This window comes from Aptenodytes patagonicus, chromosome 6 (genome assembly GCF_965638725.1).
Source record: "Aptenodytes patagonicus chromosome 6, bAptPat1.pri.cur, whole genome shotgun sequence".
NCBI lineage: Eukaryota > Metazoa > Chordata > Aves > Sphenisciformes > Spheniscidae > Aptenodytes > Aptenodytes patagonicus.
In genome coordinates, this window is record NC_134954.1 from 59,087,628 (window position 1) to 59,111,242 (window position 23,615).

General features: G+C 51.8%; 1 protein-coding gene across 1 annotated transcript in view; it reads right to left on the minus strand.

The window, feature by feature from the left end:
• Positions 1-7,308: 7,308 nt before the first annotated feature.
• Positions 7,309-23,615, minus strand: part of IGFBP2 (insulin like growth factor binding protein 2) — a 63,730-nt gene continuing 47,423 nt past the window's right edge. The window contains exons 2-4 of the mRNA XM_076342881.1: positions 13,403-13,626; positions 11,779-11,919; positions 7,309-9,688 (exon numbers count right to left, since the gene is read on the minus strand). Of these exons, the coding sequence (XP_076198996.1) occupies positions 9,521-9,688; positions 11,779-11,919; positions 13,403-13,626 (533 nt within the window). The 3' untranslated portion in view covers positions 7,309-9,520. The remainder of the gene's footprint in view (positions 9,689-11,778; positions 11,920-13,402; positions 13,627-23,615) is intronic.

The window sequence follows — 23,615 nt, forward strand, 5'->3', positions numbered from 1 at the left end:
AGAAAAGAAAAGAAAAGAAAAGAAAAGAAAAGAGAAAAGAAGAGAAAAAAAGAGAAAAGAAAAGAGAAAAACAAACCTTGAAGAAACTGAGGACTCGGAATCTACAGCAGCCTCTTGACAACAGGACTCAGCAAGGAAAGGACAGAGCCAGAGACAAACCAGCCACGGCCGCTCTGCCATCCCGCACCTCTCCCCAACACCACCTGTGCCCTCCTGCTGCAAGCAGAGGCCACCCCGATGTAGGAAGCTCTCCGAGTTGGTGATTTTCCAGTACGGGTTTCAGGCGGGTTAATTTTTTTTTTTTGGGTTAGCCAGTCATTTCCTAAAGGGTCTCAAAACAAAACCTTGCAGCCACCAGCGTTCCCCCTCCTTGCCGTGGTCCTCCAGAGTCTCCTCCCCACATTGCTGGGACTCACTCGAGTCGATTTGATTTGACTTCAGTCTCAAATGACCGCCCCGGATCCGGCAGATTTCGACACATTGGGAGGAGGAGTGGGACTGCTGGCTTCGTGTCTAGAGATGAGCTGGGGAGGGAAACCCAGCTCCTGCAACAGCATGAATACTCCCCCCTCAAAATATTCGTGGACTTCAAAAAGAAATCATCCAAAAAGGAAAGATATCCTTCTCCGTCTGGTTCCTTTCGAACGGGAGGTCAGAAATCTTTTTGGACAAGCGGGACTCTGACCATTGTCCATCCAGGTGTGGAAGCATTTGTCGCCTGCGTGTGTGTGCGTGTGTGCAAGCATGTGTGTGCACAGATGTGGCTTTTCCTCCTTGCAAAACTTCACCTCAAAACCTGCAATCTGGAGGGCCTAACTGTAAGCAGGGGGAGAGATGCTGCCCCCTCCCAAAAAATAATAATAACCTGCCGGACTAAGCACAGGAGCAGAGTTATGGAGGAGCATCGGTGCCTGCGGGATCAGGGCCCCGCCGACACCAAGGGCTGCATCCAAGCCAACCCCACAGATACTCCATCGCTGTCCAGACTGAAGCATCCCTGCATGGGGACAGGGAGATCGGGGCCAAAACTCTTCACCACCCTTTGCCACCGTGCGGAAGAACAACTATGGGGATTTTTTTTTTTTTTTCCACAGCCAAAAAAGTGGTTTGCTCCAGAGGAAAAAAAAAACAAACCTATACTTTGTTTTATCTTGGATTTTTGTTAAGGTTGGTTTATAGCTTTCCCCATGGGTAGGAAAACGCCGGTCTCCATCCTTTCACATTGAGGATACTGCTCACCTTGCCACGTCTGATTACCACCACCCTGCAGTAAGATCCTGCGATGGGCCCTCGCCTTTAACCGGGGATCCAGCTCCTTGTTGAGTGACAGCAGCCACCACGCCGCAGAGCCCCACTGACTCAGGCATGCTGGGACAGCCCTCAGCTGCCTTCCTGACTTTTTTGTTGTTTTTAATTTTTACGTTCGGTTTTGGGACTGTTGTTCTTGTTTCCCCATGACAAGGGTCTCCAGGATGTTGGTGCTCGGAGGAGAACCTGCAGCGAAGGGAAGGAAGGAAAGGAAAGCGAGCCGTTGGGTCTGGGTGCTGCGGTCCCAGTGGGCAAACACGCACCCACCGGGGACCACATCTCACCGCCAGAGCTGTAGCTGGCAGCTGGCACTGCCCAAAGGACACAGCTGATCTCAGGGGGAAGGCTTCTGCGTCCCTGAAGCCCCTTTGAGCAGGCTGGAGCTGGGCAGGGAGGAAAGGGGGTCTGCAGCGCCACCGGGTCCCCACCAGCAGGGATGGGACAAGAGGGATTTGACACTGAGGGGCTCCGGTGGAGGCTCCTCTCCATCACGGATTGGGCACCCTTGTAGCCTCCCACAGCAGGGCATCGCTCCCTCGAGCATCCTACAGGCCCCCCCACCAGGACACTTGCCCAGATCGAGAGCAGGACTGGACACCCCGCAGTTATTTCCCCCGGAGTTATGGTGGGGGTGAGTTTTGCCAATGGACTTCCATGGAGACCCAGTGGGGCACGTTTGGAGCTGGGGGTGAGGCATCTTCCCTTGCCGAAAAGAAGGGGGTGCCACCAAATGCAGATCTCTCCCCGCAAAAAACCCGCAGGGGCGGGGTGACCCCTATGTTGCTGGAGAGGAGCACGGCGGGTGCTGGGGCCAAGGGAGGGACCCCTCCGGGCCCTGCAGGGCTGATGGAGCAGGGTCAGTTTGGTGAGGGTGGGGGATTAATGGTGCGGTGAAGTTAGGGTGAAGAATGAGGTAAAGAAGGGAGGTGGAGGAGGAGGAGGAGCCTGTGCCAACCCCAAGGGCCACAGGTCACCATTGTCGCCACTGTCTCCCATCTCTTCTGCTCGCCAATCCCCGTGCAAAACCTCCTGACTGTTATAGGCCAGTACCACCTTCCCCAGGACCCTTCCCTCCTTCTCTCTCCCTCTTTCTTGCTTTTTTGTTTGTTTGTTTGTTTTGTTGTTTGATTTCCCAAAACTTGAAAGCCTTTGGCTGCAGAGAAAGGAGACGTGCCGCGGGGGTGGGATGGGAGCGGGTGGAGGGATGGCAGCTCCCCATGGACCTTGTCTTTCAGGGCTGGTGCTTTTGCAGGGCAAGGGTCAGCTCACGGGGGATGCAGCCCAGCTGGGGGCCCAGTGGTGGTCTTATGGCGTGACCACCACGGTGATACTGGGGGGGGACACAGGGTGCCTCCCCGACCTCCCCCTACAAAGCGAGTCTCAGCCATGGCTCCGGGAGCCCAGAGCACCAAAACCCACCCTGGACAGCCTCCCTCCCTCCCTGCACTTCCAGCGCTGGGACGGCACCACCTGTCCTGTCCCCACCAACCTGGGGAGAGGAGGGTGAGAGGAGGGGGCTTGCACTACCCTTGCCCCCCCCCCAAGCCACCTCGGCTCTCAGGATGGGGCACTGAGCGACCCCCCCCACTGCCCAGTCCCTCGAGGATCCCCGGCAGGACGAGGCTGTTTGCAGGCTGCACTAATATTTAGGATTGGGGTTGGGCTGGAGGCAAGAGTGGCTTCAGGAGGGGTTAGCCACCCCCTGGGGTGGCAGTGATGAGGTGCTCCTGTTCTCAGCACCCAGCAGCATCCCTTTGCATTTGGGGTGAAAAACCAAAAGGGGCAGATTTGGGAGCTGGGGAGGGCAGGGGTTCGAGGCACATGAGGAGATGTTGGCGATTTGTGCATTGGGGGGGGGTGCGAGGCTCGGGGGTTCAGCCATGGTGTTTGCACCGAGCCCACGCTGGTACCCGGGATGCTGGCTGGGAAGGAGAGGACAAGGATGGTGCAGGGGTGAGGACAGCCCTTCCACCACATCTCCCCGGGGAGCAGCGCTCAGCGGCTGGGCTACCCCTTGTCTGTACTGCAGTGGACTTCGAAAACCACTAGTACAAGAGCATTTTGCACTATTTCTCTGCTCTCTCCTCCCTTCTCTTTTTCTCCCCCTTCCCCATGAAAACTTTCCTTTTGTTGTTGGGTTTTTCTTTGTTGTTGTCGTTTTTTTTTTTTTCCCAAACGGAGCATTGTATATTTAAAGACTGACAGTTCACCTCGCTTCCAGACTGCTGTCCTGGCCCTGGCTAGGAGCCCTGCCTACTGTGCCCTCCCCCCCCCTCCCCCCCCCCCCAGCCCCCCGCCACTGCCACCGGGACAGACGTCACTGCGCACGTTACCCACCGTTGTAACACAGTTGTTAAAACACACCAGATTCCGAGTTTCCTGCCTGGTTTTTATCTTTAAGCAATACTCACTACACATTTTACGGTAGCTTTTTATAGCTTTACATACATACGGTAGCTCTGTGTTTTGTTTTGTTTTTGTTGTTTTTTTTTTTTTTCCAGTAAACAAGAAATACTCATAATCTTACTGGTGGGAAAAAAAAAAAAAGCAGTTTGTGAAAAACTGACAATGGAAGAAGAGCTTAATGCTCTGTTTAGCATTTTGTACTTAAAAAAAAAATCTCACATTTTATTAAAAAGTGAAGATTGCTGTATACTATTTATTCAACTTATAATTTATGTTACTCTTTGATCTTTGTCTTTTCTCATGACAAAGCATTTATTTAATAAAGTTATGCATTCAGTTAGCTTGTGCCTGACCCTCGTGGAGCGTCTGTGTGCCAGGGCCCGCCAGCGAGCTGCTCCGGCCCCAAGCATCCCCCAGCTGGACACACTGTGCCCCTGAGGGGCTCAGCGAGCTCCATAGGGTGTGGGGGGAGGTACAGGGTGTGGGGTAATGTGGTGGCAATAGTTTAGGAGAGCCTTTAATACTGGAGCAATCTGCTAAGTCAGTGGTAAAATTACGAGTTTGAGTTTAGAGCATCCTTAAAGCAGAGCTGTCCTCGTTTTTTTAGCAATTTATTTGCATGGATGTGGCAGTGGGGCACAGCACCCGCATTCAGCTGGGTTATGGGGGGAGAGGGCCTGGCTGCCAGTAATGCTGAGCCCCCCAGCTTCTATCCCAAACTGAGCCCCACAGTTTGGGATCTGACGTGATATTTGAGCCTCAGACCTCTCTGGGCGCAATCTGGGAAGATTTGCCCCGGGGTCCCAGTGTGCAGGAGCATCCCTGTGCCATCCCTGGGGCAGCCCAGCCCAGCCAGGCTGTGGTGGTCAGACACCTCGTGGTAGCCCTCGGTGGCCCTTCCCACTGACCCATGTCCGCCCCAGTGCCGTATCTGACCCCACCCTCTGCCCACGCAGCCATCACCCTTCATCCTCCCGCACACCCCTCATCTCCCTCCTCCTGTGTCCCCCCAGTCCCCTCCATCTGCCCGGCTACCAGCGTCACCCCATGCGCCCAGAGCAGGGTGGGAAGCAAAATCGTCCCCTTTGTCCCCCCACTGGGGACCGTGGGTTGCCAGGGGTGTGCTAACACGTATCCCCATCCTATTTGCACCACTCGGGGCTGGCACAGCCGACCGGTCCCGATGGCCTTCTCACCCGATAGCACAGCTGGGGCCAAACCTGCTAGCCCAAGCGAGAGAGGTAAGGGAGGTCTGCACCCCGCTGCCCCCCCCACGCCACCCCGCAAGGCTGGGCCCGCTCCCCCCCGGCCACCCCACGGTGCAGGAGCCGCACGGTGCCGCAGCCGGCACCAGGCGGCGCGCCGAGCCTGCCTGCGCTGCCTGCGCTGCCTGCGCTGCCTGCGCTGCCTGCGCTGCCGGGCAGGGAGGCATTGCTGCTGCTTTCAGCCACACAGGCACTGGTGCTCCTCCCCCCCGGCCCCAGCTAGTGGGTTAGTAAATCATACTCCTACCCACAAGCTACAGCTACAGCTATACATAGATACAGCCATACAGCCTTATACTAATTATTTATACTAAGTATTATTTATATTATACTAGTGTATAATTTTTATGCTACACTAAAACTGGAGTTTGCCAGCATAGATAACTTTTGTGTGTGTACACCAGAGCTGCTGGGGTTTCGGCTAGTACCCCACGTGCTGCTGGCCAGGTCCCGATGCCCAACTGCACACCTGATTATCCAGAGTACAGAAGGCACAAAGGCGGCCCAGAAGAAACCCCCGAGCCAGGATGCAAGCAGTGACACCCATCACACACATGCACACACACACACACAGAGCCTTCAAGGCTGTGTGGCAACCCTGGGGAAACCTAACCAGAAGCTCTTTGCTCCCCTTGCCTTACTGCTGAATGTCTGCCGCTCTGCAAGGATCCTGGCAGGCTGCAAGCCCCCTTTGCTGGGCTGAGGGCTCCTGTCCTCCTCAGGCTCTTGACTCAGATGCAAAGGCCACCTCCAGCCCTTGAACTGGAGCATGGCCCCAGGCATGGCTGGGCTCAGGCACCTCTGCCACCCTCAGCCCTCCCTGGGCAGCACCTGGCTTGGAGCATCTTTGTGCCCCACAGTGCTACTGACATACCCCCCATGGCATCTCCTGAGCCACCACCAGCTTCCCCCAGGGGAACAAAACGGGGTGGTATTAAATGTTAATTTTGATCCTTTTCCGATATTGTCCAGCTTATATCCCACCCCCCATCCTGGCTGTCCTCCTCCCCATCCCCTGCAGTCCCATGCGCTCACTGCCTCCTGTCCCCATACATTTTCCTGGTGCTCCCCACTGCTGCCCAGCCCCTCTGCATGCATCAATCCCACTGAACGTCCTGGCATGGGGTAGGAAAAAACAGATGGGGAAGCAACCCGGTGGTTTTGCCTTCCTTTGGGGAGGCCAAAGGGAAACCGCAGTCACCTGGATGCTGGCAGTTGGGGGCTACACAGGGCCTCTCCCTCAAGGCTGCAATTTTAATTGAATGCAGTATGCGTTGGGGTTTTTTTATTATTATTGTTCTTTGCCTCCCCATGGAGCCCCAAGCACTGAGCTGTGCCATCATGCTCCCTTAGGCAGCACTTCTCACCCTGGGAGGAGGTGCAGGACCTTCAAGGGACCTGTCTCCACGGCCCCATGAGTGGAGGACCTCAGCCAAGCCTTGATCCCACACGCAGCCCAGGACCTCCTGCACTTTTCCAGCAGCCCATTCTGGGCAAAGACTTCACATGGAAACACTAAGGCTGGCTTTTTGGCTGGCTCAAATTTTGCTCTCCCTGAGCAAGAAAAGGGGAGAACCCTTGGAGGGTCCTCCACGGAAATCCATGGAGGTTTTTTCCCTGCAGTGCCCCACTCAGCCAAGGAACCCTTTGCATGAGGTGCAGAGGAGACCAAAACCACAGCGAGACGCTTAAAGGAGCCTGGATGATTCATGGAGAACAGGTCCATCTGCTGGCTAATAAACAGCACGGTTGGATGCAACAAGTCCCTGACATACCAAGGTTGGGAAGCCAGAAAGAGCAGAGCTCCCTTCTCCTTATAGCCTTTGCCCAAGCATCTGCCAAGGTCCCTGAGGTCTCTGCGCTGGGTAGGACCTTCCCTTGCAAAGCTGCTCCCCTGCTCAAGCAGCCTCTCGGCAGCTCAGGGAGCTCCATGAGCATCACGCCGGACAGGGCACTCTGCCCAGCAAAGCAGGACACAACCACCCTTTTCCACCAAATATAGCTGCTGTCAGGCAGGGAGATGGTCTCTGCACAGGCACTGGCCAGTTGCTGACTCGAGAGGACTAAAGGGCACAGTTGTGTTTTGCAGATTCACAAGGTACCACATGTGGAGCAGGAATGTAGCAGGCCGGCAGACGAGCAACACCAGTTCCTCCCCGCTCATCCAGCTGGGACCAGTAACGATAAAAGGCCCAACTCCCATTGCTGCTTGTCCGGCCCACTGTTTAAACACACCCAGGACAAAAGCTGAACAGGCCCAAATTTGTGTGTGATGCATCAGGAAACGTGTCCTGTGAACAGAGGGGAGTGGGGAGGGGGAAGATGACAGTTTTCTGGCATCCCATTTAATTTATTCCAACTTTATGCAGTTCAGCTTTTCCAAAAGAGAAAAACACAAAAGAAAACTTCCTGATTCCTAAACAAAACAAAAAGTACAAACTGCAGATGAGAACCAGCATGTGCAACGTTTACATGAAAAAGCAGAACACCCTCAGATGTTAACAGAAAACAGGTAGCATTTTTACAGTTACTTGGCTTTGCATGCAGGTGTTTCCTTTCTCTCTCATGCGCTCTCGCTCCCTCTCATACACATGCATGTGCACACACCCTCACCCAACTTTCCAAAGGGGCTCCTTTCCCTTTCTCCTCCACTGTCACGTCCAAACCCCTGCAAAGTTGTGAGGGGCTTAATGTGCAGAAAGCACCTGTGCCCTCTGCACTCAGGATCTGAAATGTGGGGCCAAGAAGGGGGGAAAAAACAACAAACCCCAGCACTCCCCTTCCTCCAGAGCCTGTTGGGCTTTTTGTTTTTCCTTATCCAGATCAAAGTCCCCAGATGAGGGGGGTATCAGCAGTGGGGACCCCAACATGGTGTTTCTCCAGCACCATTTGGTGTTTCTGAGGTGTGCCAGGAGCTACCAAGGGCTGGTCCCATCCCTGTGGGTTACGGTCAGCCAGACCCCACACTTGCCAGGGAACCTCCTTCCTCCACCCTATTCAACCTAACCCCACAGAGGACCTGGGATCTGGAGGCTGTTTGCTACTCAGAAGCATTTGCCAGAAATTGGGAGATGCTTTATTCCACACACACCCTTGATTTCATTTAAGGAAAGCCCAAGACTTTTACTGCAAGGAGAGGATTTTTGCAACTGCTCTGCAAATGGTTTCCATGTAAAAAGGAAAAAAAAAAATAAAAAGGAAAAAAAAATAAAATCTCCTTGCTTAGGCGATGGGAAAGTTATTTATTCTCAGCATCAGTGTGTTCTGTACAGAAAGAAATCAACAGGTGAAATAACAGCAGAGACACATCTCTCCTCGGAGCGGCATGTCCAGCGCAAAACCTCTCAGAGCGCCTGGAATCACTTGGATTTAATCTATACAAATGTCTGTGTGGGCAGAGGGGTGCATGTGTGTCAGGGCCTTTACAAAGCAAGATATATACTGTAATTTACTTACAAAAAAAAAAAAAAAAAAAAAGAAAAAGTGTGTGCTGAATAGCAGATGCTCACTCCAGTCCCAAGCAAAAATGGAGGGACAAGGGCAGCTGCTCTTGGGAGTGCAGGTTTTAGATGGGTTTTTTTCCTATCTAGAAACAAAGAAAGAATGAATGAATGAGAGAGAGAAAGAGAGAGAGAGAGACTCCTTGGCTTGTCATCCTAAATCTACACAGGCATCCTTCCACCCAGCCCCAGCAAGTTCACTTTAGCTCCCTCAGCATAAGCTGATCCCAAGAAATACTGGGCAATAGCCCTTCAAACCCCCTGGAAAACCAAGTGTTTAGCTTCACCGTCACTCAAAGGCCCCATCCTCCTGGACCAGCAGCTGGAGCCAGGTCCCTGCGGGGCTGGCTGTGCTCCAGCACCAGGAAGGGAAGCACCCAGGGGTGTTTTGGGCAGGCTGTCTCATCCTTAGCCCTTTCCCTCACTGATGCCTCCTTGGGGATGCATCCTGACAACACCAGCATGTTCCAGCTGTGAAGCCAGGGTGTTTTCCTCCTTCCCTCCCTCCCACACCACATCCCATGCCAGGACTGATGGCCAGGCTGTGGCACAGGGGACCGGCAGGATACAAGAGGCAGGCGACAGTATTTACAGTCTTTGGTCTCAGGGAAGGAAGGGAAAGAGGGGGAAAGGGTGGGGGTTTTCCTTTGTTTTTTGTCCCCCTCCTGCCCGTGGTGAGGGGTTTTGCCCCCTGGGAGGTGTTGGGAAGCACACAGCGCTCCATGCTGGAGGGTGCGGGAAGATGCCGCGAAGCAGCAGGGAGGGCAGGGCCACAGGGTGAGGAGCAAAAAAGACCAGTTCTCTGGCTTACGTTGGGTGAAAGACTATAGGAAAGCAGTCCCTTCTCCTTGCAACCCCCCCACCGCCCTTCCCCTCCTGTCATCCCTCCCATCCCCAGCAGCTGGGCAGCAGGGGAAGGAGGGCAGCACGCAGGACCCAACCCCAGTCTCTTCCAGAGCCTAAAGAGACACGCTGAAACCCATGTAAAATCCAACACTGGGGCCACGGCGAGCTGCCTCCAGCGAGCAGGATCACGTCCATCTACTGGCTCCGCAGGGCATGTGCTCCCCGGTCTTCCTGCTCATGGGCTGTGTAGAAAAGGTGGCACTCGGGGTCCCCACGAATGGTGGGTGCACCCTGGATCACCTTCCCGTGGATGGGGTCCACACACCAGCACTCGCCCCGCTGCCCGTTCACCGACATCTTGCACTGTATGGAAAGGGACAGGCAAGGCATCAGAGGAGAAAATACAGGGACAAAACAACCCCCTTTCCCAGCCCCACCAGCCCAAAGCCTTAACACAAGCAGAGCTGGGGTTTCTTCAGTGATTTGGCACTAGTTTGGATTTAGGCAAGACTCATGGATGCTACACTCAGACACCTCAGAGTCTGTGCTACACCAGCATCGCTGCTCCAGTGGTCCAGGCTGAGGGCTGGACCTCTTCCCCCAGGGGCTGTGCCAGGGACCAAAAAGCCAATTTTAACGAACCACGAGGGCAACTGCCCCTGAGATGCATTGTGCTCTGTCAACTGTGGATGAAAGCATCCATGGAGTCAAAAATCCCTGGGGGAAGAGGGATGAAACAGACTGACAGAGGAGCTGTGTAAGCTTCTTCTCACCTGCAAACTGGGCTAAACAAACTGAAACATGACAGCAAGGCCCCCACAGCCAGATGCAAACATGTTTCCAAACAGGGTTTCACTTTGTCCCAGAAGAGAGGTAGGGACCATGGCGCATCTGGACCTGGACTCTGCCACTGCCAGCCTGGTCTGGTTAGAGAGAGGTTTCTTGCCCTAATGGTTATTATCCATCTCTTGCCCTGGAAGGGCTGTAGGCACTTCAAACCTGATGCTCATCGCTCCATCCCCAGCAGACATATCTCTGAATAAGGCATAGCAGGAGATGCAGAGGTTACTCCAGCAGGCGAGCCTGTGTGCACTCTAAGGCTGAATTCAAGCCATTTTCTGCAGCTGGACTGAGGTCAAAATGCAGCCTTGTTCATGGAAATAAAAAGCACAAAAAGAGAGGAAGAAAAAGCCTCCCCAGCAGGCGAGTGCATCCAGGCACCCTCCACCCGAGCACAGGCCCACAAGAAGTGGGAGCAACTGGGAATGCTTTTGCTGGCATCCACTTTCCAGCAAACGAAAAGGAGCTGATGCTTGGCTCTGGAAACCCAGATGGAGGGAAATGAGTATCACTTCACATTTGCCTTGTTTGCCCTTAACCAGGACAGGGCAGGGAAGAAGGTTTTTCTGCAGCAGTGACCAGTGTGTAACCCATCTGCACCCTTCAGTGCAGGCTGACTTGTTTCCCAGGCACAAGGAGCAGCAGAGACTGTCTTTCCTTTTGCAGCGCACGCTGCATCGCTGCGTTGCCCAGGCTCATTCCCCAGACACGGCTCATCTCCTTATGGGGAATTTGCCAGCTCTGCTCCATGCACCCCTTCCAAGTGTGCTCCTGCTGGGGGATCCAGCCAGCCCGTGGGGCTCTTCGGGGGGAGGCAGAGGGTGAGGGTCCAGGCAGGACAGGGAAGAGAGAAGGAACGGAGGAAGATTATCTCAGAGCATTCTCTTTTTTTAATGCTTTTTTTTTTTTTTAATGCTCCTGATAAAAGGGTGAAAGTAGCCTGAGAAAAAGGCTTAGCCATGAAAACAGCAGGTTTTCTGGGGTCCCTTCCAAAGGCTCAGTTACACATAGCTGTAAGGGATGCTCATATCCAGGTACTATTCACACGTGGCTGCCAATCAACCCTTGACAAGCTGGTGTTTTGCTGCCCAAGAGGTTTTTCCTGGCTTTTTTTTTCCCCCATGCATCAGCCACTGACACCTGCTGGTTTTGCATGAACAAAGCCAAGAAGTCAAAATTCAGACACACATCAAGTCATTTGAGTCCTTTTGGGCCCCGTAAATACTTTCGGAAGGATGCTGCCCCCAATTCCCACCTCATCTGGAAAGAATCTCTCCTGGAGCTGTGGGACCAGCCTCAATTTGTGGAGAAAAACCAGTAAAGTGTGCTAGAAACCTTCTTGACCCCAAGAGAAGTGCTTTCTGCTTTGTTTGCAGGACTGGCCAGCATTCAGACCCTCTCTGCTTTTCCCCTGTAGCAGGGCCCAGCCAGGACAAGACTTGGCTCAAAGCACATGAAAACAGACCTGGACAGATAAGCAGCTCTCACAGGCAAGAAGGGGCTCTGAACTAAACAGATATTCCATCTCTGGGCTGCCTGCAGCCAAGCATAGATGTGGGTCTCATCTCACTAAGAGTGTGGCCAGCCCTGGGGGTCTGGGTCTCCCCACTTACCTGTTTGAGATTGTACAAGCCGTGCTTGTCGCAGTTGGGGATGTGGAGGGAGTAGAGGTGCTCCAGGGGACCTCGCTCATCCGGCAGTCGCATAGTGGAGATGCGTTCCAAGACCTGATCCAGCTCCTGCTGACAAGGGGTCTGAAAAGAGCCCAGAAAGCAGAAAACAAAACAAAAAAAGTCAGGGCAACGGGACCATTCAATGTTAACACTTTGGACAACGGAAACACCAGTAGGGATGAACACCTGCATACACTTCCTCATGACACAGGTTTGCCACTGGGTTCCGCTGCAGACTTCACCTGCAGGCACCCAAAATCAGAGCGCTGCACGTCTGCACATGCCGATGTGTGGAGATCCACACAGGGAGACATGCATATCTCTCCCATGCGCCTCACATGGCCAAGAGCCAACATGACACCAGGTCACAGGCCCTGGAGGCACAGAGGAGGAGAAGCCTCAGAGATGCTCCCATGGGTCCCACTGGTGGTGACAAGTGATATGAAGCAGGACTAATCCTGACAGACCAGGAGGGTTTCCATGAGCATAGCCCAGATCCCACACCTGCGATGCAGTTTTGGCCCAGAAGTGCAACTCAAAGCATGTGAGACCCCATGGGAGTCGAAGGGAAGCCCCAGGAATGAGAGCACCCAGCAAAGGCAGCCTCTGGAGTCATCCCTCTTGCTCCACAGCAGCCCCAAGCCAGTGCTCCCAGCCAAGGCAGCCTGGTTGAATTATGCCTGATGTGAGCCAGAGTGAGTCCACACCTCTCTGCTTTTGCAGTTGCTGTTTTTTTCCAAAGGAGCAGCAGCAGTGTGGCAGCTCTCTAAGTTGACGATGCCTGCACCTTATTTTGAACCTCTGCTTTGCCTATTCCTTGGAGGGGATGAGGGCTCTCTTTTAAAGCTCCTTTCTGTCCCTGCACTTCCCAGATATAAATACCCTATATGTTTATAGAGATACGTATTATGGACCTTTTGGGGTGGCTTTCCATCCCCATCCCATCTCGTTGCCTTGACCAAGCTGCCCACTAGAGGGAAACCACGGCCAAGGACTGGAGGGTAAAGAGACAGGGACAGGAAAGAAGGGGACAGGGACGATTCTGGGCACTCTTCCTGCTATGTAACAGCCCCACAGCCCATCCTCGGTGGCTCTGCCTCCCCCCCCCCCAACCTGGACTGGGGCTGCCCTGCAGCAAGCAGACACCCTTCCACCTCCCAAATGCCCCTGGGCCATCCCTGGCACTTCCTTAGGGAAAAAGGGTGTGAGAAAGCTGGCCCACAGGCAAAGGGCACGCTCGCACCCCTGTGGAGGTAGGTGTTGAGCCAGCAGGACCCCCCTTCCCCAGCTCTGCTGTCAGGAGGTGAAGCTGCAATGAAAATAACGCCTCCTCGCCAGCACATCAAAGTTCATCAGATGGTGTGTTCGGCCCCAGCTTCAGGCCAAAACAAACGTTTGCTTTTCCTTTTTTTCCTCTGCCCCTCTCCCCCCTTTTTCCTTTTTTTTTTTTTCCTTTTCTTTTTAAGACCGTTTGTTGCAGATGTCACTAAGGCTTTTGCATTCAGCATTTCCTGGCGAGCCCACAGCTGCCTCCATTAGCTCCCCATGCCCCCTGCCCTCTCACCCTGCCCGTCGACAGCCGTGACTTCTTCAAGTCCTCGTGGTTGTGATGGGGCTTGCCGACTTTGCCCATCTGCCGCTGCTGCTCGTTCACTTTCTCCCTCATAACTGCCAGCTCCTTCATGCCCGTCTTCATGGGCTTCCTCCCACTGGCTCCGCTCAGGATCCCCGTGGTGCCATCCACGTGGTTCTCAGCAAGGATGCTCTCGGACCGGTCATCGCCATTATCTACAGGAGACAAGGCAGACAAGGAAAGGGTCAAGCTCAGCCAGGCGCTCTCACATGTTCATCCCGTCCTGGATCACTTTCAAGCATGGCCGGTTACCAAGCCATAAAAATCTTTGCATGCAAAAATTTTAAATTGCATTAGCCCTTTCATCTGGAAGGTGAGATTAGATCCTTTCATTCTGGCATTATTACCACACTAAAAGACAGTTTAGAGAGCAGGGGAAATCGCTGCTGGAGAAGCTCTTTCTGGTTTTTCTTTGACCTTCTAAATTACTTCCCGAAGAATGTAATTTTCCCATCAGAAGTCCAGTTGGGTTAGGGATGCCAAGTGTACTTCGGCTCCAAAACTTAGAACCACAGCGATTAGTTAACAATACCTGGAGTCCATCTATCATCCCCCAGAGTATCTCCAGGAATACTTACTCAATATTAATGTGCTAAAATAGATTCTCAGGCCTGCTTTCAAAAATACCTTGCCTCTGTTTTATGGCCACCCTAATTTCCCTTGGAGATCCTGCCATTTCAGTGATCGTCCTTGCCTTATTGTCTTTCACATCGTTTGTCAAACAGTGCATTACTTGTTTAGCTTCTACCTACTTCTGCATTTGGCCACTTCTGCTGACTGTGTAACAGCCCGATATGTCCCAGGCCCAAATTAGCCACTGCTGCAAGCTGCAAGACCCCTAGCTAATTCAGCCGTTTCAAAATCAGTTAGCAGAAATCTGGGGATAAACACTGGACTTTTTCCACCTTCTTCACTCTCTCCTTTGTGCATTTTCCCAGTTCACTGGGTGCTGCTTCTGAGAGCAATTCTTGCCAAAGTAGGACACGATGGTCACGATGCTGCAGACACCAGTCCCTTTGGACTTTGCAGTGGCAATGAGGACAGATCTCAATTCCTCCTGCTTGCTCCAGAAGCCCAGAAGGTGACAGCTGACCCCTCCTTGGTGCCTGGTGTGATCTGGCTGAGCTAGCACATCTAACACTGTATAGCTGGATCTAACATCGAAGCTGGCCCTGCTTTAAGCAGGGGCTTGGACCAAGACCTCCAGAGGTCCTTTCCAGCCCAAATTAAGATTCAACCCATGCACGCACATCACCTTTCACCACAATAACCCAGGTTAAGTACATCTCTGTATATATCTCTGTACACAGGAGCTCTTCAGCAGCTCCACAGTGAGTGACACACCAGGCCATTCTGGTCCTACAGTGGTGACAAACATGAAGTGTCTTTTAGCATATGCCAAGGAGAAACTGTAGCACCCAGCCTCCCAACATCAGCATTCTCTCCGGCACCTCCAATTTCAGCTTTCCAGCACTTATATAGAAGAAATCACATCAAACTCTGCACAACGGAGGGCAAGTAATGCTTTAGCTTGTGTAACAATGCTTAATTTATGGATCTCTCCTGCTTCTTGGAAGACCAAGCACTCAGAGCATTTACAGATTTTAACATTTCCTTTTTTTCAGAAGCTGCATCATGATGTTTTGTCAGGGCATAGCTCTACTATCATGACAAAGTGAAAAATCATAATAATAAGTGTTTTATTTCTGCCACAGCTTTCTAAGCTCTTTTCAGGTGTAACAACCCCAGGCTCACACAGGGGAAACTGCAAGAAGAGTTTTGTCTGACCTTACTCAGCAAATCTGCCTGCAGACTGATGGCAAGAGAACAGCCCAAGTGGACTGGATCAAAGAGCCAACCCAGCCCAGCATGCCATGCACAAGAGACCATCAGCAGATGCTTGGGGACACACATCAGAAGCACCATTCCCAATCTGTGCTACAGACCAGCAGGAAAAGCACTTTCATGGCTGGAGACTGTATCTGACCCACAGGATTTAAAAGCCACCAACAGACCCATCCTTCAATGGATTTGTCCAATACCCTTTTGAACTTCCTCACCATTTTGGCCTCAGATCTCCCAGTACTGGGATCGTCTCACTTCCCAGAAATACTAACTGCGTTTGGCCTGCAGGTTTTTAGCTGCTTAGGTAGCAACTGAAAAGCAAACACGGGGCAAAACCAATCTGGCAAAGTCCATGACTTTCCTGAATACTGGTTCCAGATGAGAACTGGGAGCAGGTTTGATAGCCAGATGGGCGAGCTCAAAGTCTGGGCTGCTGCCTGGCGATTGCCGTCTGGCCATCATCCTAGGAACTGGACAAGGAATATTTTGAGCAGGAATCTTCTGTTTATACACCAGTCTCCCCGTTAATTAGAAACACATAGTGAGAAGAGAAAAGGCCATGAGGCCACCCTTCAGACAGGATCAAATGAAAAAGCACCGTGCAAGAGACAGGCAAGGCTGCCCAGGCTCTGATCCTCAACGAGCTGCTTAGGAAGGTTTTAGCCTTCTGACATCTTTTGTGCTTCTCTCCTTGGTGTCCCACCAAGCTGTCAACAACAGCAGAAGAATGAGCACAACAGCAGGGCAGCATCTCAGACAAATTGTGGTCCCCTGCTTCATTCAGAAAACCAATGGTACAAACTGACAGAAAAGCAGTGAACTGGAAGTGGTGCCTTCCCCCATCGATTCTCGCTCCTTCCTACCTCCAACTAAAATATATAGACATCTGCCCAAATAAGCACTACGCTAGTAAATGAAGGCGAGCTGGTAAGCCTCTTGTCAGCTGATTCATTCACAAAACCTGCTTCTGATAGTATTTTTGCTCATTTTTCTCACTTTCCAATACTAACAAATATCAGCCCAAAGAAAACGACCGATGGGAGCAAAATGTGCAAACCCATGTGCATGAACACACCCAGGGACAGGAGAGATTGGTCTTGGCTCCCCAGGCACCATCACAGGAGCAGAGACCAGGAAGGTCTGGCTGGTATCAACTGCAAGCTCTCCTCTCCAAGGCCAAGCCAGCCACGGTGAGCCGTATCTTTGCCCTGCTGCCAAGCTGGACTGATACACCTGTGGCTGGTGCCAGAGCCCCATCACAGCTTTTCCCTCTCCCAAATCCAGTGCTGCTCTTAGGAGGAGCTCTCCTGACCTGGGGCTTGCAGGGATGGCTCAATCACTGGGCAAGGGAGATGGGACAGAAGAGGTTGGCCCCACATGCAAAGCACCGGTGTTTCCTTCACATATGAGCTGCATGCACGGGAGGAGGCTGAACATCAGGTGTGATGAACCACATTTCAAAGAGCAAATGGGCCAGGTAGCAACGACAAGAGCGGAGACATCAAGCCTCGAGGTTGGGAGAACACTGAGCATGCCAGGAGCCAAACAACGCCTTTTACAGCCAGATAATGCTTTTTAACACTGACCAAAAGCAGCAAGTTGTGCGTGCTTGTTTATGACTATCCATGAATCAATTAAGCCACCCATCAACCCTACCGGCATGGGATGGGCAGGTATGCAATTGCCTCAGATATACAACCCTAATCCATCTGTCACCCTGGCAAATGCCCTTTTGCTGACCAATTTCAATTCACACTAAATATATCTGTGAACGGAGTGGTGCCAAACTCCAAAACAATTAAGTTTTATAGGAAAATGGAAGAACTATGGCATGTGGAAAACATCTCCTGTGCTATTTTGGATCAAAAGGTAGAGCACTTTGTGTAGGGTGGGACAAGTGTGGCAGGAATCAAAGCAGATAGCTGAAGTTCTCCTGAACACTGATGTGGAGCCCATGAAACACCTCTATCCATGCCAAGAAAATGATTTCTTTATGGCCTTTTTCAAGGAAAATTCCCATTGGCTTCAATGGGGCGAGGACTTGGCTGATGTGAAAGCGTGTTCAAATGGCCATCAGCTAACGTCTGTAGGAAGCTGCACAGTCTCGCCAACATTTTCAAAAGCGGCTACCAATTTCCAGTGCTGAAATTTTCGGGAATCTGGTTTGACACCTCTAGGGACCTCCGCTGAGACGGCTGAGAAACAGAAGGGCTTAAAAACAACCTGCCACTTCCAGAGCTACAAGAAAAAAAGCACCGCACAAAAAAAGGCAGCTGCCTAAAGTTAAAAATACATCTTTATCCCTTTGAAGAGCCCCAAAGTGTATCTGGGCTGTGGGACGGGATTGAGCCAGTAGCACTCACTTAGCACGAGAGGGCCAGCCTGTATCACGGGGAGCATGCACCATGCCAAGGACCACAGCTGCCCTCTCCAGCGCTGCTCTGTCTCTGCACTTGCTTTCCTTTGACGACAGCTTGCCCGCAGGGTTTCACATGTATTTGCTTATCTGTCCGGTGTGTTTGCATAGTGTTTAAGTGCTGATTAAGGTCCCAGACCCACAGAAAGTTTCACCCAAGTGGCCTTCAACAACCTGCCTGGAGCCCTGCTAGACTCAGGTCCCAGCTGTGTCCTGGGCTGGACGGGGCTTACATCTCCCTCCCGCAGCAATCACAGCCTCCATTGACCAGCACTTTCCCTCTGAAGACATCAAAGCGCTTTGCAGTTCATTAATTACCCTGGAGAAAGAGGTGTTCAACGTGGGTTGCACACGGTAAAAACCAAAGGCACGGAAAAATTTGAGAGCACTGCCCAAAGCCTCGCAGAGAATCAATGAGTGAACCCAGGAACCTGCGCTCCTGCCCTGGCACTGCACTGTACGCAGGAGCAAGCACACTTGGGACTGTGGGAATGCAGCATCCAGAGAGTGATTTTTCACCCTGAGCAGCGCTGTCTGTTTCATCTAGCTTCCCCCCCCCCCCAGATTCTTGTGGCCACGAGTTCTACCATTTCAGATAATTTAAGTGCCTGTTCTGGGTTTTGCTTGCCATTTTTTATTTTAAGGAGCAGAGCTGCCTGTCCCGGGCTGCCAGGAACCCAGCACTTGTCCTTTACAGCTTGAGAGCAGACAAGGCCTTTAAACCTGACCTTTAACATGCACTACAGCCATGGCTGGAGAATTACTTGCAGGAAGGTGGGGAAGGAGCAGACAAACACCGACTGCAGCCCCGGTGACCTCTGCCTCATCAGTCTGCAAAGTATTTCTAGGAGAGCCCTGGGCAAAGGTTCCTGTGCAATAGCTCTGGTGTGGGTGTTGTTGACCTGGAGCTTGGATACCTCAGAAAATGTTTGCCAGCAGGGATCATATCGGCGTTGCAATTTCCTTGCAGCAGGAGCTGCCAAGAACAAAGTCCCCCCCAGGCCCTCTGGCCCATCCTACCCCAAAAAGGACCCAAGGTTTGCTGATTACTGCTGCCAAACTGCAAAGCGCTGAGCCACGGCACAGCATCCGTCAGCACTCAGCCGGCAGCAGAGGGGAAACGCGGGGGCACCGGTACGTGGTCTGGCCCCAGTCGTAATCAAGCCAGGCTGGATGCAGCTCTCCAGAGGCAGACGAAACCAAAGCAGCTGCTCAAGTTTCACTCTTCACTTCACACACAAAAAAAAAAAAGCACAACTGGGAAATGCCACAGAGGGAGCACCAGCAATGGGCCATGTAGGAGAGGGGGCGATGGGAGAAGGGATCCAGGAGGGTTACAGAGCAGAGAAGCCGCCCTCCTGCCCCAGGACAACATCTCTCACAGGGGCCAACCGTGGATGCTCAGGGGAGGAGCAGAAGAAAGGACACAATTACAGAGCAATCCCTCCCCAGCTTTCCTCCTGGCAATCAGCAGTTCAGGAGCCAAAGGTTGCATCTAGACTGGGTTTAATAGCCACTGACAGGCCTAACTGGGGAGGAGTCATGTATGATCCCTTTCTGGATTCAACTACAGGGACCGCCTCATACCTCCTCCTGGTCCCCTCTCCCCAGGCAGCAGCCTGTTCTGCTTAGCCCCATCCAATTATGCACAGGTGACACGCGGATGTTTAAGCACTAGATTTGGCTGCAGAGGACACAGCCAGCATTCCTGGCAGCCCAGGGGTATCTATGCCACCCAGCTTTTGGGAGGGCTGGCAGAAAGGCTGGCCTCCCAAATCTCTCAGAACCATGGGCTCCCATGAAACACAGAGATGGAGATCAGCTCGGAGGATCTCTCCATCTGCCAAGGAGCTCCTCAGGGCAGGTTCCTGGGATCCTCTGCCTGCCTGCACTCCCCAGGGTTATTTCATCATGCCAACTTGCCCAGTAACAGCGAGGCGATTGCACACCACAGCCAGAAAATTCCTGCATCGGTCTCCAAGAGCTTGTTTTACCTCTGTGATAAGCTGTCCACAGAGCACTCCGAGATCCCCTGGGGCTCTGCAAACACCCTTTATTTTTGCCATGAGATCTTTTCAGCCCATCTCTACCAGCAAGGAGGGCAGGACTAGGGAGGGAACAGCATGTTCTGGCAAGGGGTTGCTTAGCAAGCTCTTCTCCGTGCCCTGAGCGGCTGGCACCGAGGGGTGATCCAAGGGGCACCCAGCGCCTTCCTTTGGCTTGGGCGTCCCGCAGGAAATGCTCTATGCTCCTCCAAAGTGCCAGGGACATTGACTTGTGGCAGCGCAGCTTTCAGCAGCCTGCTTCACTCTCTTTTCTCTGTCCATTCCTGGTGACTGGAGAAAGCAACTTTCCCTCCTCCATCCACCTAGGTCCAGAGCCAGAGAAAAACCTCTTCCCCAGTGCACAGTGCCCTATAGTGCACCTGTGCCCCGTCACACACAAACTCCTCTGGCACCTTAGAGCAAGCACAGAAGTGATACTGAAATGGAGCTGATGTCAGATGAGGGAAGAAGGGGGACCGAGATGTCCCTTCCCCTGGGCTTTACTTCAAACAGTCTTTTTTTTTTTAAATCATGTTTGTAGACTGGTTTCCCAAGGATACAGGACTTGTGCAATAACACAGCCTGCTTCTATGTGTTTCTGCATGTGCACGTGTTTGCATGACTGCCTGTGTCCCTATTAGTCCTCCTCCCCCTCCACCTCCCAATATATCTACAAACACGTCAGCAAATGCCAACTACATCCAAACAGGAACAGAATTCTCAAAAGTAGTAAGTTTCCACCATTTCATGGAAATGCGCAGCCAAGCTGAAGAGAGATAAAATAGCAAGGTTTGTTTTGTTAGCTTTCTTGCCAAACGATTCAACTGATGGGCCGTGTAGCACATCACCAGCCCACTCTGTGTGGGCCAGGCAGAGCACAAACCACTGCTGAGGAAGGTCTGCTCCAGCCCTCCTCCTACCAACAGCGAGCCTGCAAGTGTTGTTTGCAATATCCTGTTCCCTCCCGCGCCAGCTGTTCACTGCGTGCCAAGAATGATAAGGGAAAATGCTGTTCAGGTCCCTCAAAAATGCAGGGGAACACTTCAAGTCCCCTCATTTACCCAACTTCCACTTGCAATCCTGCTTTTCTTTCACCCACTTCCCCCGAGCGTGGGGCTGCTGAGCATCCCAACGCACACCTACAGCAGAGGCTCTCCGGACTCACCTAAAAGCTGAGGAGCCAGAGGGTCTCATCTTGTGGCTGATGACAGTTGTTTTGAGCGTGTGCTTAACTTCAACTTGTGTGAAGGCAGCTTGCTGAGGGGAAAGACCTTAATGTGTTTGGAAGGTTTTGCTGAGTGAGGCTCTCTGAGCTCCCTGCCACCATAAAAGCATTCACCCTTGTTAGTGAACCGTATCTCAGCCCTTTCAACACACTTCTCCAATTAGCCCACTGCAAAGCTGCAACCTTCCCAGCAGAACCAAATGAATTAACTTGAAAACACTTCCAAGCTTAAATTAATTGCACTGCAGCTTCCCGATTTGACCTTGACCCCATCTGTAAAATCCCCAGAGTAGCTGCTACTTAGTCATTAGGGGCTTCTGCCTGAGTGAAACAAGCCATTAACCTTACCAGGCCAAGTCTCTGCTCTCCTTCCTCAGTCACTTGCATGCATCCGTATGGTCTTCGGTGCCCCAGCCACGCCAAAAAGCCTGCACCGACTTCTAGTATAAGCTCAGCTCCTAAATCCTTAGTTCTGGTGAATTTCCAGAACAAAACCGGAGCACATTCATTTCCTACAGGTTTTACTGCTGTGTTGGGATTACCTTTATTTCCCCAGTTTGTTTTAGGAAACACAGCCTCATCTTTGACCCTGAGTCCAAGCCCATCAGGACTTTTGCATCCCACAGTTCAGACTACGTAAGCACAGAAGAGCCTTTCTTACCGCAGCCTCCATAAGGGTGCCTGCATGTTAATTACCTAGATGATCTCTGTTTGGCATTGGGATGCTGCACCTCTCTTTCCTGCGGGAGAGCCAGAGGCTGGCAGAGTTACAGGAACTGTGAATCTTAACAAGGCTGATTCCCAGGTATGACACTCTGCAGCCTGCCAGAAAGGGCTGATGAAGGACTTATGATCTGATGGACACACAATCACGAAGAAACTCTTCTCTGAATTCACACTAAACATTTCTGCCTCCCTCACACATTTTTGGAAAAAGTATAATATACAGGACCTGTTCAGAGACTCTTCTCCTATTTTAACATGATTACCCTTCTAGGTGTAGGCAGTGACAAGCAAACACCAAGTTAGCTGGAGACAAACTGTCAAAAGTCAACTTGAACCTGCACCAAGAAAAGCTGTGTTACTGGAAGAAGTGCTCACATCTGCCCATCAGGGTCTTCAAACCCATGTAACGTGTGTCTTGAATAGGGTGCTTTAGCCAAATACAAGACATCTTGCTCCAAGGAGAGATGGCTGAGGGAAATTTTGTGGTCTTTGTCAAATGAGAAGCTAGGGGAGATAGTATAGGGGTTGCTTCTGGCAACACCCTCTGCCTGTTCTGGCTCCTCAAGGATGGCTTAGCTCACCAGAAAGATGTCCTCTGGCTCTGGAAGCCCAACTGTGCCCTTTGGTGCCTGATCACGACCCCCACCGAGATCAACGGCTGGTGAGGAAGCAGTTCTGGACAGGGCATGATAAGAGGAGTCTACAGCAGAGTATTTCTGCACGCCTTCTGGGAAGGCTGCGTGCAGAGTGGCCAAAAGTCTGACCTTCCACCCTGCAGAAAGGTGGAAAAGCTTCAAAATCAGGAGGAAAAAATACTACAAGCAAAAAAGACTTAAAACCCCCAAAAGGTCAGAGCAGTGCCTCGCCCTGCCTGCGAGAGCTGTCTCTCGCCTATCTCCGGTATTGCTCCACTCCCTTCTCAGCCACATTGGCTTCTTCGGTTATTATGACTATTGCATGCAAACGGAATGAACTTCAGCCATTTGTATTACTAGTTTTTAAATAACATCTCACTTTTCCACAGTCTATTTTCCAGACAGCGGCTCAGTCCAGCACTCCCCTCACCACACACCCAAATCTCATTGCACGTTTCCTCAAAAAGTCTGCTTTTTTCAAAATGCACTACTATTATGGTAATTCCTTCCTACCTTCTCCTCAGAAACCCCGCCAGAGCCCAACGGCAATTACCACCAGTGTCACCTTGAGGTCTGCTAGATCTGCTGTCCCCATGCAGCTCCCTAGCCAAGTACCAGCCCTCGAAGCCAACCCCGTGACTGCTTTTTCCCCAGGAACCTGCATTCCCCAAGGACAAAGCATAAGTGCCTCCAAATAAAACCAGAGCACTGAATTGTAGGTGGAAAGGGGCAGTATCTGCTGTAATTTAGTTGAGTCTCTTCTGCCCACCAGCATCTCCCAGCTGCCTCCAGCACTCACAGACATTATCCTTCCCTCCTCATGGGGGCTATTACCGAGTTGCCATATCCCACATTTAAGTCCTGAGTTGAGCTGTTCACAGATTGTGGTTTTTTTTCTCATTTGATGTTCAAGCTAAACATTGCAATTGTTTCAGGTTATGTCAAAACACTTTGTTCATCTGTTCTTGGGGCAATATTTCACTCAGAAATCCAGCAAAGCGACTGCAAAACTTTAACCCTTGTTTTATCCTTCTCCGAGGTAGGGGCAGAGCTGAATTTGAACCCTCATGTTAGACTACACCATGAGGGGGGACTGAACCTCGTCTTGCATGTGTATTTGTTGTGCACATTTACTATTTCTCTTACTATGTGCATTTACTGAAATAAGGCAACTGCCACTCTCTAGGCATGAAGTCTTTATTGATACAACATTGCTATTGAAATAAACAAGAGTTTTGCCAAAATTAAGATT